This window comes from Ambystoma mexicanum, chromosome 3q (genome assembly GCF_040938575.1).
Source record: "Ambystoma mexicanum isolate Mex_15411 chromosome 3q, UKY_AmexF1_1, whole genome shotgun sequence".
NCBI classification, from domain to species: Eukaryota; Metazoa; Chordata; class Amphibia; order Caudata; family Ambystomatidae; genus Ambystoma; species Ambystoma mexicanum.
The window spans coordinates 1,291,571,118-1,291,586,822 of record NC_090926.1 but is presented as its reverse complement, the minus strand read 5'-3'; the positions used below and the strand labels follow the sequence as shown (position 1 = coordinate 1,291,586,822).

Sequence of the window (15,705 nt, the reverse complement as noted above, 5' to 3'; positions counted from 1 at the left end):
ATACTTTCTTAGATGGGATGGGATGTACTTTTTGGATACCAAATGTTCCCCTTTTCCTGGTTTGGTTTGTCTAGTGTATCGGTCCCCTTATGGGATTCACTTGTCACTTCATAGAGTTCTCTTTCTCTGTTTAAGATATTCTTTCTCTCTGATTTGACCCATTATTCAGGTCTTAACATATGTGTTACTTCCTCCTCTTCACAGTGGATTTGTGTCCAACTCTTAATATGCTCTTTTCCAACTTTTATCAGGATTTTCATTCTCAGATTATTACATTGTGACTTCATCAACTTTACTGTCTTGTCTATTTTACTGAGACGAGTGTCTCTTGTTGCGTAGCGATTCCCCGGGACTCCCTTTCGCCCTGTAAGTTTGGAATCTACAGGGGAACGTTTGCGGGGCCTCTGCTCACTCTGGTTCTCTTTGGTTTCTCCTCTGCTCCCGGTTCTCTCTTACTGTGCAAACCGGTAACACTGCAGGTAAGCGGAGGCTTCGCTGGCTTTTCTGGGTAGTGGTTTCCACATAGTTGAGCGGACAGACGGCCCATCACAAAGTCGGCCTGGTCACGCCACCACCGGAATGCAGGTTTCCTTCTCCTCGGTTTCGGCTCCCAACGTTTTGCTCTTACTTTCAGAGCCACTCTGAAAGTTGCTGTCTCCGTGGCTCTCTGCGGCTAAGCCCTTCTCAGATGTGGTGCCAACAGGGAGCTTTCCCTGCTTGCGTATGTGTCTCTGTGCCTCCTCTCGTCTCTGCATGTCCTCTCTCTGTAGCCTTCTCATCTCAGTTAAATGAAGGTCTCCTTTTAAAGAGATAGATCGTCTTTCTTGTTTTTAACAGTAGGTTTTATCTTCAGACAAGATTTTATCCTGTCCTTCACCTCTGATAGTCCCACGTATGCCACCTTGGGGAATGACTTTGGGAGTTCCTCACAAGAGTGGGAGTCTTTGTCCAGACCCCTATGGAGTGTCTTAACAAGCAGGCTCACCTCCATAGCCTCAAAGGGGGAGGCTTCCCTTGGCTATAAGGAACAAATTCCCTCGATTAGTCCACCCTTCACCCAGAACCCTCCTCTAATGCTGCAGCCATCCCAGTTTCAGCCTCCAGTCGCGCTTTGGTCCCTGCATAATTGCTTTGCAAATCTCCACCCCCACCATGATTACCTCCATCCCTGATCTCACTGTCCCCTGCATCCCTTCATGTGTGATTTCGGGCATGCACGATTCCCGACAGGTGGGATAGGAAGTCTGTTGACATTTTTTCCTTGCCAAATGGGCACTTCGGAACACACTGGACATCTCGTCCAGAAGGTGCTCTATAACGTTTTTGTGTCAAGACTGTTGGCATATGTTGTCACCTTCTCCTTATTATTTCTGTTGTGCTTCTGTCCAAGCAATCTGTGAAGGAGGGAGAGTGCAGGACATAACAGTAGGGAAATATAACCTTTTTTTTTTTTTTTTTTTTTAAACGGTTATTATTAATTTTTAAAACAAACAAACAGTACAAACCAAACTGGCAGCGCTTTTTTCAACAATCACATGAACATCAATTAGTGAAGACCACTGCTCCCCCAATCCCTCCCCCCTCTAGAGCTTGTTTGTCCTTCACTTTCCGTATCTGCTACGTGTGGCAGGGTATCACCTCCTTCTGAGTCTGCAGAATCCGTTATTGTTCCAAACAGTCCTGCTATTAATACTCTCCATGCCATCAGGGTACCCACTTCTTCTTCCCCACACATGCTACATGCCTCCTGCCATACCACCGTTTCAGCCTCCGCCCATTTCTGCAATTCCCGACACCATACCTCCACCCGTGGCTTATGACACTGCTTCCATCCCATGGCAATCCTTCATTTTGCGAGCACATATGCCAAGTCCTTCAATTTCCCAACAGGTTTAAGTTTCCGTGGTCTGGGAAACCCTCCCAACAGGCAGGCCCAGGCCGTATCTATAATGAGCGTGACCCCTTTGTCCGTTAGTTTTTGCGCCACTTCTCCCCAGAAACTCTCAATCACTGGGCAAGACCAAAACATGTGTGCATATCAGCATTTTCCTTATCACATTTTGGGCACGCTTGTCGTCCCGCATTTCCGAACTTCGATATTCTCATCGGGGTCATGTAAGCTCTGTGCGTTATATACAACTGTATTTGTTGTAATCTAGCATTTCTTGACACCTTCTTGTGGTATCCGATAGCACGCTCCGACATCCCATCCTCCATCTGTGCTCCCACCTCTGTTTCCCAATCCAACCTCAAATGCGTCAACTCCTTCCCAACCCGGGTCATCACCATCTCATACAATCTAGAGATCTCATGCCCCCCTTCTGATATGTCATATATTGTCCCCATAGTGGCGTCTGGTTCCTCCGCCAATACAGACAGTCTCTGGCCAGATTTTACGAATGTTCTGCACCAGCCTCAGGTACGTGACATACTGGCCCCTATGCAAGCCCGCCTCTTCCCCTAGTCCTTCAAAATCCCTAATGGTTCCCTCTTGCAAAACATCCCCCAATGTAACCATCCCGACCAACTCCCAGTAGGTCCTGATTATCATCCTTAGTTGCTTGTCTTCCCCTGCCAAAGCAACCAACGGCACCTGCGGGGAACACGGGTACGGGTCCTCCATCATTCGACATACTCTACGCCACATCTTCCACCCCAGCAACATCATTCCCGGGCACTCCTTAATTTCTGAACTAGGCAACCAAATAATCTCCTTCAGGTAAAACGGAGCGCAGTCCTGTCCAAACAGCCTAAATTCGGGAGTTACCTCATCAGAGAGCCATTTGACTACATATTGCAACTGACCAGCTACATAATAGGCCTCAAAATTAGGCAGCTTTATACCCCCCCTCTCATAGAAATTCTGCAACTTCCATAGCGCCACTCTATTCCGGGTGCCATGCCATAGGAAGTCTCTGCACATACTATTCAGCTTGGCAAAAGACTTCTTAGGTATCATATATGGAATATTGCTGAAAAAATGTAAGAGCCTAGGCAGGACCACCATTTTAAGCATCGCCCCCCGTCCCATCATCGCCAACGGCAACTTCTCCCAAAACTTTATGCTTATACAGATTTTTCTCACAGCCACCTCGGTATTATGCAAATGTTCCTCCTCTACCGTGTGATACACATCTATTCCGAGGTAGCGGAAGGAACCAACCGCCCATGGTATCGGCAACACTGGCAACCGCTCCGGAAGGGTTCCTCTGTAGCTACCTAATGGGAATATGCTCGATTTTTGGGGGTTCACCGCTATGCCAGACAGTTCCGCATACCTTTCCATTACCTCCAGAATATATTGAAGATTTTCCTCCGGATATTTCAAATATAATAGAAAATCGTCAGCATACAGGGATATTAGGTGTTTCTCTCCCCCTAACTCGATGCCTATCATGTCATATTGTTGCCGAAGGTACACTGCCAGGGGCTCCAGGGCCAGAATATATAACATCGGGGACCAGGGGCACCCTTGTCTGGTGCCTCTGCTAAGTTGCCACCTCTCAGATATCACCGCTCCTGTACGTACCCTAGCTAGTGGCTCACTGTACAGCAACTTCGCCCACCTAATGTAGCCCGGCCCCATCCCGTATTTCCTCAGGGCCTCCAGCAACCACGACCACCTGACTGAATCGAAAGCTTTGACTGCATCCAAGGACACAACTGCCATTTCACCCTCGCTCTTGCTCCCCCATTCAACCACCCAGTGGAGTCGCCTATGGTTGTGGGTTATATTCCTGTTGGGGACATAACCTGTTTGGTCCGGATGTATCAATTTACTAATAACTCTCTGCAATCTATTAGCCAGGACCGCCGTCAATATCTTGCCGTCCTGGTTCAGCATTGACAAGGGCCTGTAGAAGCCGCAGCTATGCCCTGGTTTGTTGGGTTTAGGGAGCAGTATTATAATCGCTTCTCTAAGAGATTCCGGCAACCGGCCCACCTCAAACGATTCATTAAGCATTTCTAGCATGGGGGGGTAGAACCTCCTCTCTATATGCTTTATAAAATTCGCTAGGAAGTCCGTCCGCTCCCGGGGTCTTACTGGTGGGCAGCTGCCTCACCACCTCCTCCAATTCCTCCAAAGTAATCGGTGCATCCAGCTCTTCTCTTTCTTCGGCACTAATCTTAGGTAATCCAATCTCTCTTAAAGTTTCCCTTATCTCCTCTCGACTGCCCCCCCTCCCCCTTATCCTCATATAGTGCCTGTAATAATCCAAGAATGCCTCATTGACTCCTTTTTGGGTGTCCGCTACCTCTCCATCCTCTCTGGTTATCGTCTTAATCGGGGGCCTAGGGGTTTCACTCTTGTATAGCCACGCCAAGAGGCGGCCCGTTTTATCCCCACCTGCATGCTGCCTCTCAACATACTTCTTATAGTTAAGGTTGCAGAGCCTTTCCCAAAGTTCTGCACACCGCTGTTGTAGTTTAAGTACTAGCTCTGCATCCCCCCCTCCACTATTGAGTTCCCTTTCCAGTTCATCCTCAGCTCCCCCTAACTCCGTCAGGACCCCTCCCTGCAGGCCCTTTGATTTAGCGATGACAGCATCCCGCAACACCACCTTAAAGGCTTCCCAGAGCGTGCCCGCCGTTTCCACACTGCCAGTGCTCTCTTCGAAATAATGTATAATCTCGTCTCTGATATCCTCTCTGAAAACCGGATCCTTGAGCGCCTCAGCCCAGAGGCACCACGTCGGTATCCGCGCCCTGTGGCGGCAGTACTGCCACCCCAGGACCAGAGGCGCGTGGTCCGACAGGACCCTCGCTTTGTATTCTATTTGGGTGGTCTCTACCACCACATCTGGCGTGGCAAAAAAATAATCAAGTCTTGTGTGCAGTTGTTGCGGGGCTGAGTAATGCGAATACTGCTCCCCATTAGGATGTTTCAGTCTCCAAACATCTGCCAGCCCGAAGTCGTCGAACAGCGTCTGCAATGCCCTGGCCGCTGGGGTGGGCCTATCAATCTTATCATCAGATATGTCTACCCTGGGGTTCAGCACACAATTAAAATCCCCTCCCCAAATAACCGCCCCACCCACACACGTACCCAGGTTGGTACACAGATTCCTAAAATATGCTGCTGTGTTTTGATTGGGGGCATACGTATTTACAATACCACCTCTTTATTCTCCACCAGCGCCTTCAATATAAACATCCTCCCCTCTGTATCCACCACCTCCTGTGTAAGTTGGAGTGGAACGTGCCACCCAGACCAACACTCCCCTAGCGTAGGCAGAATACAGAGAACCCACTACAATACCTCTCCACTTCTTCCCCACCAGCTCCAACTTTTCCCGCGTCAGAAGCGTCTCCTGCAACAGTGCAATATCAATCTTCTGTCTTTTCAAATACATCATGACCTTGTTCCTCTTTAAGTAACTATTGAGTCCCCTGACATTCCACGTTACGATCTTAAGATCCCCCATAGCTCATAAGTCTCCTCCCCCCTTCCGTGCAGCCAATCCCACCTGCTCATGCGATACAGATACAACTCTCTAGCTCTTTCTTGTAGCCTCATGTACAAACTCGAACTCCCCATAACTATATGTACGCCAAACTCCCCACTTCCCTCCCCACCCTCTACCCATCCCTTCGACCAACACCACACTCCCCAACTGCTGCCCAGCTCCATCCATGGAACTCAGGCACCCTCACATCTAGCCCTGCAAGCACCAACCAATGCCCAGAGCTCAGTAGGGTGAAGTCGCCCTAATGGCCACTTAACTAAGGTTACTAAGTGGGGTAAAGAGATCCGCTCTGCAAGGCTCCCCTAAAAACAGCAATAGTCACAGTGCTCATAACATATTGTTTAACAGTCTGACCTTCTCTGCCTAAGGCCGCTCAAATGACTATTATCAAGTCCAAGAGTCCTATTACACGCCATCTTGTAGAGCCCTCCTCGTGCACTACTTATCTCCTCCATCTCCTCTTCCCGTCCGAACGTCAGGCTCCTGGGAGCATCCCTGCGCGTCGAGCCATCCCATGGCGTCCTCCGGAGTCTCAAAAAACAAAGTCCTGTGTTTGTGAAAAACTTTCAATTTCGCCGGATACAGCAACATGTATTTATGGCCCGCCTCTCTCAATCTCCGCTTTACCGTCCCAAAGTTCATACGGCTACGCTGCACAGTCAGGGTATAGTCCGGGTAGGCCGTTATGTTTGCCGCCCCTCGTGTAATCGTTCCACCCTTGCGGAAGTGTTCTAGTATCCTCTCCCGATCCCGGTAATTAAGGATTTTGGCAATTACTGGCCTAGGTGGGTTTCCCGGCGGCGGCTTCCTTGTCAGAGCTCTATGCGCACGTTCCACCGCGAATCCCTGAGATAATGCTCCTCCGGGTGTCTCCTGCAACAGCATAGATTCGATGAACTCCGTGGGATCGTGGCCCTCTGATCCTTCTGGCAGGCCCACAATGCGAATGTTATTCCGTCGGGCGCGTCCTTCCGCCTCCTCTGCCCTGTTCTCCAAGTTGCCCACTCTCTGCACCAGGGCATGCAATCGCTTTCTCGAGGGTCTCAGTGCGCTCCGCCAGAGACCTGACGTCCTGTCGAAGTAAATTCACCTCTTCCTGCACCTCACCGACCTTAAGGTCCAATGCCGTTTTCAGCTCAGTAACGACCAGTTCAAGTTTAGCCTCCCAGGCCGCCTTCAGGTCCGCAATCGCAGCCAGGACCTCTTGGTTAGTGCCCGTCACAGGCATGCCGCCTGCAGGCGATTTATCCTTGCTCTTGGAACTTTCTGGACCAGGGGACGTCTTGGCGAAGTCGTCCAACGTGGGCTGCTTCGCCTTCAGTCTCACGGTTCTATTAGACATGATTCTGCAGCCATTCATGCCGATTCGCGTTAGTATCCCAACATAGGGGACCTGCGTTTCGCGCATGTTACAAATGCGTACACAGTCCGCTCCTATCGACCGACCGCCGTGCGGCCTGGTCCTTCCTTTGTTCCGGTTGTCGATCGCCCATTTTGTTTAGTCTTCAGTCTCCGGCGCTCCTTAACTTTTTCGCACAAAACTCCACCGCCATTCCTCCCACGCCTTCCAAAACTTCACCAAGCGCAGTCAGTCCGTTCACACACCAACATGTGTGTTTTCAGCAGTCATAGGCACGTTGTTATGCACTATTTCGCCAGGATCATTTCAGGATCTCGGGAGCTCCTCCAGATCACGTTCTCCTACATGGCCCTCGTAGCCACGTCCCTTTAAGGAAATATTACCTTCACACTGATTCAGACACTTAGTTCGTAGCTTTCCCTCCTTTATAATGCTAACACTGTGTTCTTCTAATTGTTATGCATTGAAAGTGCATTAGTACTTCGTGCAAACACTGTGAATGGACAGTTGGACATCTTGGGCTGTATTTATAGGTCAGGATGACTCCTAGTGTAAGAATACCTGAAGCACCAAAAGGTAATATTTCTTAAACAGCCCTTGAGCATCTAATCATCGAGCAATGCCCCCCACGCCCCCCAGCAAATTTCATACTAGCAAACATTTTTTCATCCTTTAGGTCAGTCTAATGTTTTTTTGCAGGTTTTCCAGGAGATAAGATAAGGTTGTAGTCTGAAATTGTTCCTCAAACCTGGTTTGTTTGTTTGGCCAGGTTTTTCAGACCTGAATAACCCTCCACCACGTACCTTCTCCTGCATGTCTGTCTACGTTCTGTCCGAGTCTGCTCATGGTATTACATCCCCTTACGATAACATTGAATTTATTTAAGGAGCATGACCTTTCTTCAGGCCCCAGGCCCATGTTCTGAATACTGCATGAATGGGCTTCGACACACTGATCTCCTTCTTTGTTCCAGGCTATCGTTGATGTCATGATAAACCTTCAATTCACCCTGGTGGAGACCCTGTGGAAGAGTTTTTGGCGATACAACCTGAACCAAGCCAGTGAGAGCACGCCATCCACAATGTAAGTACCAATAGAAGACCCACAGTATGGCATGGGCACCCATCAGTGTGAGCACCCATTAATATATTAATGAATGTTAGTCTTTCCTATTTTCTAGCAGTGTCAGACATACCCTGTGTACAGTGCACTATTAGTAAATCCATTGGTAGTAGGATGTCAAGTGATAGAAGCACACTAGGACATGAGCACCTCAATGCTGTGATATCAGAACCCCGGCACTGTATGAGTATGAATGGCAGTCCCCATACATGCCCCAAGTTCCAGTCAGAGAAATCCACTATGGTGTGAGTACCAATAGTAGACCTCCTAAACACTATGAAAGCCAACAAAGTATCGGTACCCGTTGCAGACCTTTCTATGCTGTGTGCACCAATAGGGGACACCAGTAGAGGGTGAGTATTGTTCGGGAGACTTTCCTTTGGTCGTAGTTCAGATATATCGGCCTACTTGGTTTACAGAGTGTTCGGTACAGTATCCCGACTCTCCAAGAAGTAGAGCAGATGAGCCGCCCAGACAAACTACTAGAAAGATAAAGTCAACACCCACAATAGATACACAAAAAGGAAAGTTCCTCGCAGTAGATTTGAATATATATTCTTTATACAAAGGTGTTCATAAGGATTAACTATTCAGTTATAAAATCTCTTGAGTCCATCTGGCTTACGAGAGAATCAGAGGCCTCTTTAGAACAAAGTACACACAAACGGAATACACAAATTCTCTTTTTTTAGTTTTTTGTTTTTAAAAACATTTTCTTGAAACAAAATTAGAATACAGTCTGTCATGTTAAGATAACAAAGGTCCTGCATGGCAATAGGGCGTACACAGAATGGCAAGCAGGCCCAAGAACAAAAAAATCTATTTTAAGAGTAATACTGAACAGTGACCAAAACAGCTCTAAAAAGACCCACCCCCTCACTGAGGGGAATGGTTGGCATCCTACTAAGCTGCAGGTATCAGCCAAGGAATGGCTTGCCAGCAGGAGATGCAATGGCAGTCGAAGCCTATAGGCATAGAAGGAGGCCAGAGGTGATCCTTAACAAGCCTGTCAGGCATATAGGTACAGGAAAAGGATTTGCACCATGCTCCAGCTATACCATTTAAACTTTGTAAGTAGATGGAGTTCGAGAGTCCAGTGTTTCATCAGAATCCAGTGTTTCCTCAAACTCCCAGTTTTGGCCATGGACAGAGCCCTCAACAACCATAACTTATGTAACAGAACGAGGTTACTGTTGGGATCCAAATGATGTAAGAGTGTCAAATAGGGGAGAAATCTGAACACCAAAAAAGAAGTATGTTCGATCCAAATCGTTTCCCGAGTAGTGTCCAACCCTCAAGCATTGCCAGGAGAAGTGTCAGTGTCCCAGGTACGTGCCCACGGTCCCATCATGGATCTGAGAGCACTAAGCCGAGTTTTGGCATTCAGTAAATGCAGCAGATACTGTAACTTTCTCACAGCATCATATTCAGCTCCGATTTTGAATGTGCATGTAATGGCAAATCAAGCTCCAAGCTACCCGGCGTTTCCCAAGGTTGAAGTCCTCGCTCCAGTGAAGACTGGGGTGATCTTCGACACGCCTAGGGTCTGCCCCTTTAGTGATGTTCTCGCTCTCACAACTTATTCAAGCCAAAGTCAATGATTGTTTGGTTGTGATTCCCAGATTTTGCCTGTGTAGGGTGGGGTGGCAGGCTTTTTCTGTTGCTGCTGTTAGTTTATGGAATGATCTACTGGTGGCTCTTAGGCATACTGAGAACCATTTGATATATCAATGTCTTTTGAAAACCTTGCTATTTTAGTGCATTGACGGCTGTTTGTGTTGGTTGCCCTAGTCCTAGCGCCAAGATGCCCCTGGGTGTACGTGCACGGTATAAGTGTGAATAACATAACATGTTTACATCAGAAATCCTCTTTATAATAAAGCTGCCTTGTGATGTGTTGATCGGGATACAGTGACTTTTCCATTAAAACCAAATTCCCAATGCTATCCCATGGGTACAGATGCAGAGTTTGTAAGCAGAGCCCCCACGCTGAGAAAGTAGAGTATGGTATGGTATGGTATTGTTTATTTATAAAGCGCTTAGACACAAAACAAGTGCTTCAAAGCACGCGAGAGTGAGATGCTGTAGAGGCTGTGAGGCGTCAGAAATGTGAGGTGGACAACTCTTTGAAGGATTTTCAATAAATGCCATTTTAATGAAATAGAAGGTTGGGTAAATGCCTCGCTATCCCTACCCTCATGAGGATTTCCCAGTCTAAGATAAACTAAAAGAAACACTCTAACAAAGGATATATGTCCCTCACACTTATGCATACAAGAACTAAATAAGGTAATGCATGGCAGTTCAAAGACATCAAAATTAGTTTAACAATTGGGTTTGTAATGCAACACCAGTCAATCCTTATGACCTAGGTGAATGCCCCTTACCCAAATATAAGCAGGATTTTCTCCACAGTACAAAAAGAAATGAGAAAATCTTTAATCTGCAACAAAGTTACAACACAGTTCATTGAAACTTCAACTTGTGAACAAAAAGATCCAATACTCCATGGATTCAGCAAAGAAAATAGAAGGTTCTTTCTCTTCCTTGAATAAATATAAAAAGTATCCTCTTCAAATAAAGAACATTTTATCAGTTCATCAATAATAACAATATTTGTCTTGGTCAGGATGAGTTGCCACAACTGAATAGTTCTAAAGAAATATAACAGCAGCTTTATGCAGTTCTTTCTTCAGCAGCACAAGAAACATAATTTGTCTTTGTCAGGATCGACATAAATGGAAGAGGTTCACCGTCGGGAGCCGTGCACAGAAGATAAACCCTCTGCGGATTACGGCCCCTGAAGTGCTGCCGTACTTGTTGTCGCTGGCCAAGGCGGGGCTGGCACACGCTTCTATCAAGATCCATCTGGCGGCTATCTCCCGCTACACCAGAACTCAGGGTCGATCGTCGCTGAGGTCGCATCGCCTGGTTAAGGAGTTCATGAAAGAACTTTTCCTCTCGTTCCCGCCGGTGAAGGCTCCGGCGTGGGAGCTCAATGTGGTGCTGACTAGGCTCATGGGTCCTCCGTTCGAGCCTCTGCATTCGGCACCTCTGAAATTCCTATCGGGGAAGACGATGGTGGCCATCCCCTCCGCATGACGAGTGGGAGAGATTCAGGCCCTCTCCTGTAAGCCTACGTAATTGACATTCCACACAACGAGGGTCGTGCTGAGGATGCACCCCTCCTTCATGCCCAAGGTACCATCGGACTTCCATCTCAACGAGCCCTTGGTGTTACCTGTTTTCACCCCGTCGCCGGCTGAGAGGACTTAGCACTCGCTGGATGTGGCTGGAGCGCTGAAGTTCTACATGGACCGCACAAAGAGTTTTCGGGAGACGTCACAGCTGTTTGTGAACTTTGGCCCTGTGAACTAAGGGAAGGCCCTCTCCAAGGCTTCCATTTCCAGGTGGCTCTCCGGCTGCATCATGCACTGTCACCGGTTGGCAAACCGACAGTTGCCTGGCCGTCCGAGAGCCCATTCGACCAGAGCAAACGCTGTAACTACTGCGTTCCTGTCTGGTGTGCCCCTGCTGGACATCTGCAGGGCTGCTGCGTGGAGGTCGACACACACCTTCACGAAATTCTACTGCGTCGACCAGGATTCCAGGGAGGAGTCCAGAGTCGGCCAAGCAGTGCTGCGCAACCTGTTTGCTTGAAGGTGAGCCTGGTGAGGAGGTAAGAGATGCTTAATGTTGAGTTGTTGTATTGCTTAATGTTGAGCCTGTTGCCACCTTCCGTGGTTGTGCATGTGTATACTGCTATGTATTCTTTTATTCATGAGCATGTGAATCCATCCCTGACCCCATGCTGGAGAAGGAACAAGTTACTTACCTGTAACTGTTCTCCAGCATTGGTCTGGCATGGATTCACATGCGAACCCGCCCGCCTACCCCGCTGCGGCTCTTCTCTTGGTCCTACTGCCACTTTACGTGCTACCAAATCTGAAGATGGCTGCCAGAGGAGGGGCTTAGGTAGAGGGCAGTCATTGGCTGGGGGCAGTATGACCCAGTGATTGGTTATTATGAGAAAGACAGTTCAGAAACAAAACTGAAACTGATTTTTTCTTTACCGAGGATTCCCAGCCTGCCGACAGGGAATATTCATGAACATGTGAATCAATGCCAGAACCATGCTGGAGAACAACAGTTACAGGTAAGTAACTTGTTCCTTAGCGCGGGAACGTTCAAAACTAGAGCCCGACTCCTCTCTATTCTATCCCAGACAAGACCTATATTCCTATATTTCAAATCTCTCACCTCAATTTATGTGGTGCAGCCTTTGAATCTCTACATTCCTGTCCGTTAAGGTTGCTAACATTTAAAACCATTCTCTTGGTAGCATTAACTTCAGCCCGTAGAGTGAGTGAATTGCAGGCACTATCATCCAAGCCACCCTTGACTATCTTCCTCAAGGATAGGGTTGTTTGAGGGTTAAGCCTTCATTTTTACCTAAAATCATTTCTGATTTTCATGTAGGACAGACAATTTTATTGCCCACTTTCTGTCCTTCAACAAGTTACTTAGCCTTAGTAACGTTCTTTCAACTGGATGTTCCTCCCACCTATTCCTCATCGCCCTCCCAGCCTACCCCACAGTAGAATTTCCCATGCTATTACAGGTTTCACTCTTTCAATGCTTAGTAAGGTCAAACCCGTGGTTATGCAGGTAGACTCTACTGTAAGAAAAACAGAACTGAAGCCAACAGGTGCTGCGCGTGCCATATATACCCTTGAGGGACATTGAGTCGACTATCAACGCACAGCACCCTCTGCTGAAAAATAAATTCTGAAGCTGGATATCGTATATTAAAGAGGAGGAATACGTGGGAGGAACATCCAGTCGAAAGAACGTTACCAGGGGTAAGTAACTGTCAGACAGAAAACGCCAAGATTATGAGTCAATATCAGGTCGGAGACCTCCTCTGCATGCCTAACCATGGAGCGAGTGTTACGTAAGTGAAAGGGGAGACACAAGGGCAAAGGACCTGGTTCAGCAACATCAGGGTTCACAAGCTCATTTACGTGTCTGATGTTGCTACTTCTATGCTGTGGAGTGCCTACATTTTGTACAGAAGGGACGTTTGTGATGTTTTTAACAGTTCCGTTACTATGAGTGATTTCCAAGGTAAGCTGTTCTTTACAAGGACCATGAGACATAACTGGGGCAGACGATAACAATGCAATTAGTTTCAAGGTGTCCATCTGTACTCTGTGTTGCATTATGTATAGTGCAACAATTGGTATTGATAGGCAGATATTGTTCAAGAATGTTATGCACTCGGGAAGATGTAAAAAAAGAACGATTGGAGCGTTCCTTACCTTAACTATTTCTGGCGCGTTCAATAGCATCCAGCACCTGCATACTAGGGTAGTTCAGGTTCAGCAGAAGTGGAAGCACGTACCTAGAATGCACCGGCACAGGCCGGCCTCTCTCACGCGCCTAAGATCACGCGCCTGGTTACAGAGTGAATAAGGTAGAGAACTACAGAAGCTGATGTCATGATGCCTACCCCCGGAGCACCAGGCCAGGCCCAGCACCCCCGGGAGCAGGCATCACGCCCCCGGGTAAAAGCCCAGCGGCCCTTTATAGGGGCTCTTTGGACTCTGTCCTGGCGCCGTTGGCGCCAGGCTCATGTTGGACATCAGTCCTGGCGCCATAGGCGCCAGGCTCATAAGGGGAAGTGTTTGGTGCACTTACCTGAAGCAGACCATGCTGCACACTCACCTGATGCAGACCATGCTGCATGAAGAACCAAGCCAAATGAGGCTTAGGAGGGACTATTTTTCTGAAGGAACTATTTTGTTACTTGGGTGGGGCTGTGGAAGAATACTCACCTGGAACTTCTTCCAAGGCTATTTAAGCCACGCCCGGACAGCCACACGTGCTTCGCGTTGTTCTGCATCCCAGCAGCTGAATGCTCACCGTGTCTGCTCCTGCACCTGGACTCCAGCCACGCCCGCCTCAAACCTGGAACTCCTGTAAGGAAAGAAGAGAAGAGAAAGGTGAAAACCAAGAACTTATTCAACGGAGAGAACGAACCAGACCCTTGAACAATATCTACGATGTATGTTGCACCAATCGGAGGGTAATTGGAAGGATATTTTATGGGTGGCTGAATATGCATACAATAACTCGATACACTCTGGAACTGGTCAGAGCCCCTTTTATACCCTATATGGACATCATCCTCGTACTTCAGACTTGGACTCACCTTTGAGCCTCGAAATGCCTGCAGTGGACCATTTGCATTCTACGATTACTCAAGGATGCTACTGCACACTTACAACATGCGAAAGGGAAATACAAAAAGAATGCGGATCTGCATCGCAGAGAGGCGCCTCCATACCAAATAGGGGATCAAGTATGGTTGGCTACCAAACACTTATCGCTCAAGGGACCTCGGACTTTTAATCCAAGGTATTTAGGCCCTTACTCGATCAAAGCTATAATTAACCCAGTGGCAGTCAAGCTAGATCTACCAGCTAACATGCGGATTCACCCCGTTTTTCATGTGTCGCTTTTGAAACCAGTGCAACCAGGAACCAGATTAATAAAGCCACCCGAACCAATCCAGATAGATGGGGAGCCTGAATTCGAGGTGAAGAACATTTTGGACTCTAAGATCTCAAAATCAAAACTTTTCTATCTAATTGATTGGAAGGGGTACGGGCCTCAGGAAAGATCTTGGGAACCCAGCGACCACGTACATGCACCTCGGCTAGTAAAAAGGTTCCATCGGAATTTCCCGAACAAACCAAAACCTCCTGAGGGAACGACCTTGGGAGGGGCCTTGGGGGGGTGTGCTGTCATGATGCCTACCCCCACAGCACCAGGCCAGGCCCAGCACCCCCGGGAGCAGGCATCAAGCCCCCGGGTAAAAGCCCAGCGGCCCTTTATAGGGGCTCTTTGGACTCTGTCCTGGCGCCGTTGGCGCCAGGCTCATGTTGGACATCAGTCCCGGCGCCATAGGCGCCAGGCTCATAAGGGGAAGTGTTTGGTGCACTTACCTGAAGCAGACCATGCTGCATGAAGAACCAAGCCAAATGAGGCTTAGGAGGGACTATTTTTCTGAAGGAACTATTTTGTTACTTGGGTGGGGCTGTGGAAGAATACTCACCTGGAACTTCTTCCAAGGCTATTTAAGCCACGCCCGGACAGCCACACGTGCTTCGCGTTGTTCTGCATCCCAGCAGCTGAACGCTCACCGTGTCTGCTCCTGCATCTGGACTCCAGCCATGCCCGCCTCGAACCTGGAACTCCTGTAAGGAAAGAAGGGAAGAGAAAGGTGAAAACCAAGAACTTATTCAACCTTCTTAACTGCATCCGGAATCTTCACGCCAGTATTCCTGAAGGAAGACTTCCATTTAAAAGCACTGCGTTGCTTGCTGTAGCGCCACACTTCACTCACCTGTTCCCGAGATGCCGCCCGGCTCCATCGCGGCTCTCAGCACCGGTCGCCACATCTCTGCACCTAGGGGAGAGAAGAAGAGACAAAAGGTGAGCAAGGGAACAGAAGAGGAAAGCCGAATTTTCAGCCATATTACTTACCGGCTTTTCTTGGTGAACCATTCCACATCTCGGGTCGGCGCCGCATCTTTGGCAGGTACCGCACCCCGGCCCCTATGGGGAAAGGACAAAAGACATTACTGGGGAATTATAAAGACATTTAGAGGGGTCGCCCTCATCACTAACTCACCTGATTTTACCACCAGCAATTTAACCCCTCAACGCATCGCCTTTGTTCTGCACCTG

General features: G+C 48.2%; 1 protein-coding gene across 7 annotated transcripts in view; it reads left to right on the top strand.

The window, feature by feature from the left end:
• Positions 1-15,705, top strand: part of RFX1 (regulatory factor X1) — a 1,381,678-nt gene that overhangs the window by 988,074 nt on the left and 377,899 nt on the right. For all 7 annotated transcript variants that reach the window (XM_069604381.1, XM_069604382.1, XM_069604383.1 and 4 more), the window contains one exon: positions 7,802-7,911. In XM_069604381.1, coding sequence (XP_069460482.1) covers positions 7,802-7,911 — 110 coding nt within the window. The remainder of the gene's footprint in view (positions 1-7,801; positions 7,912-15,705) is intronic.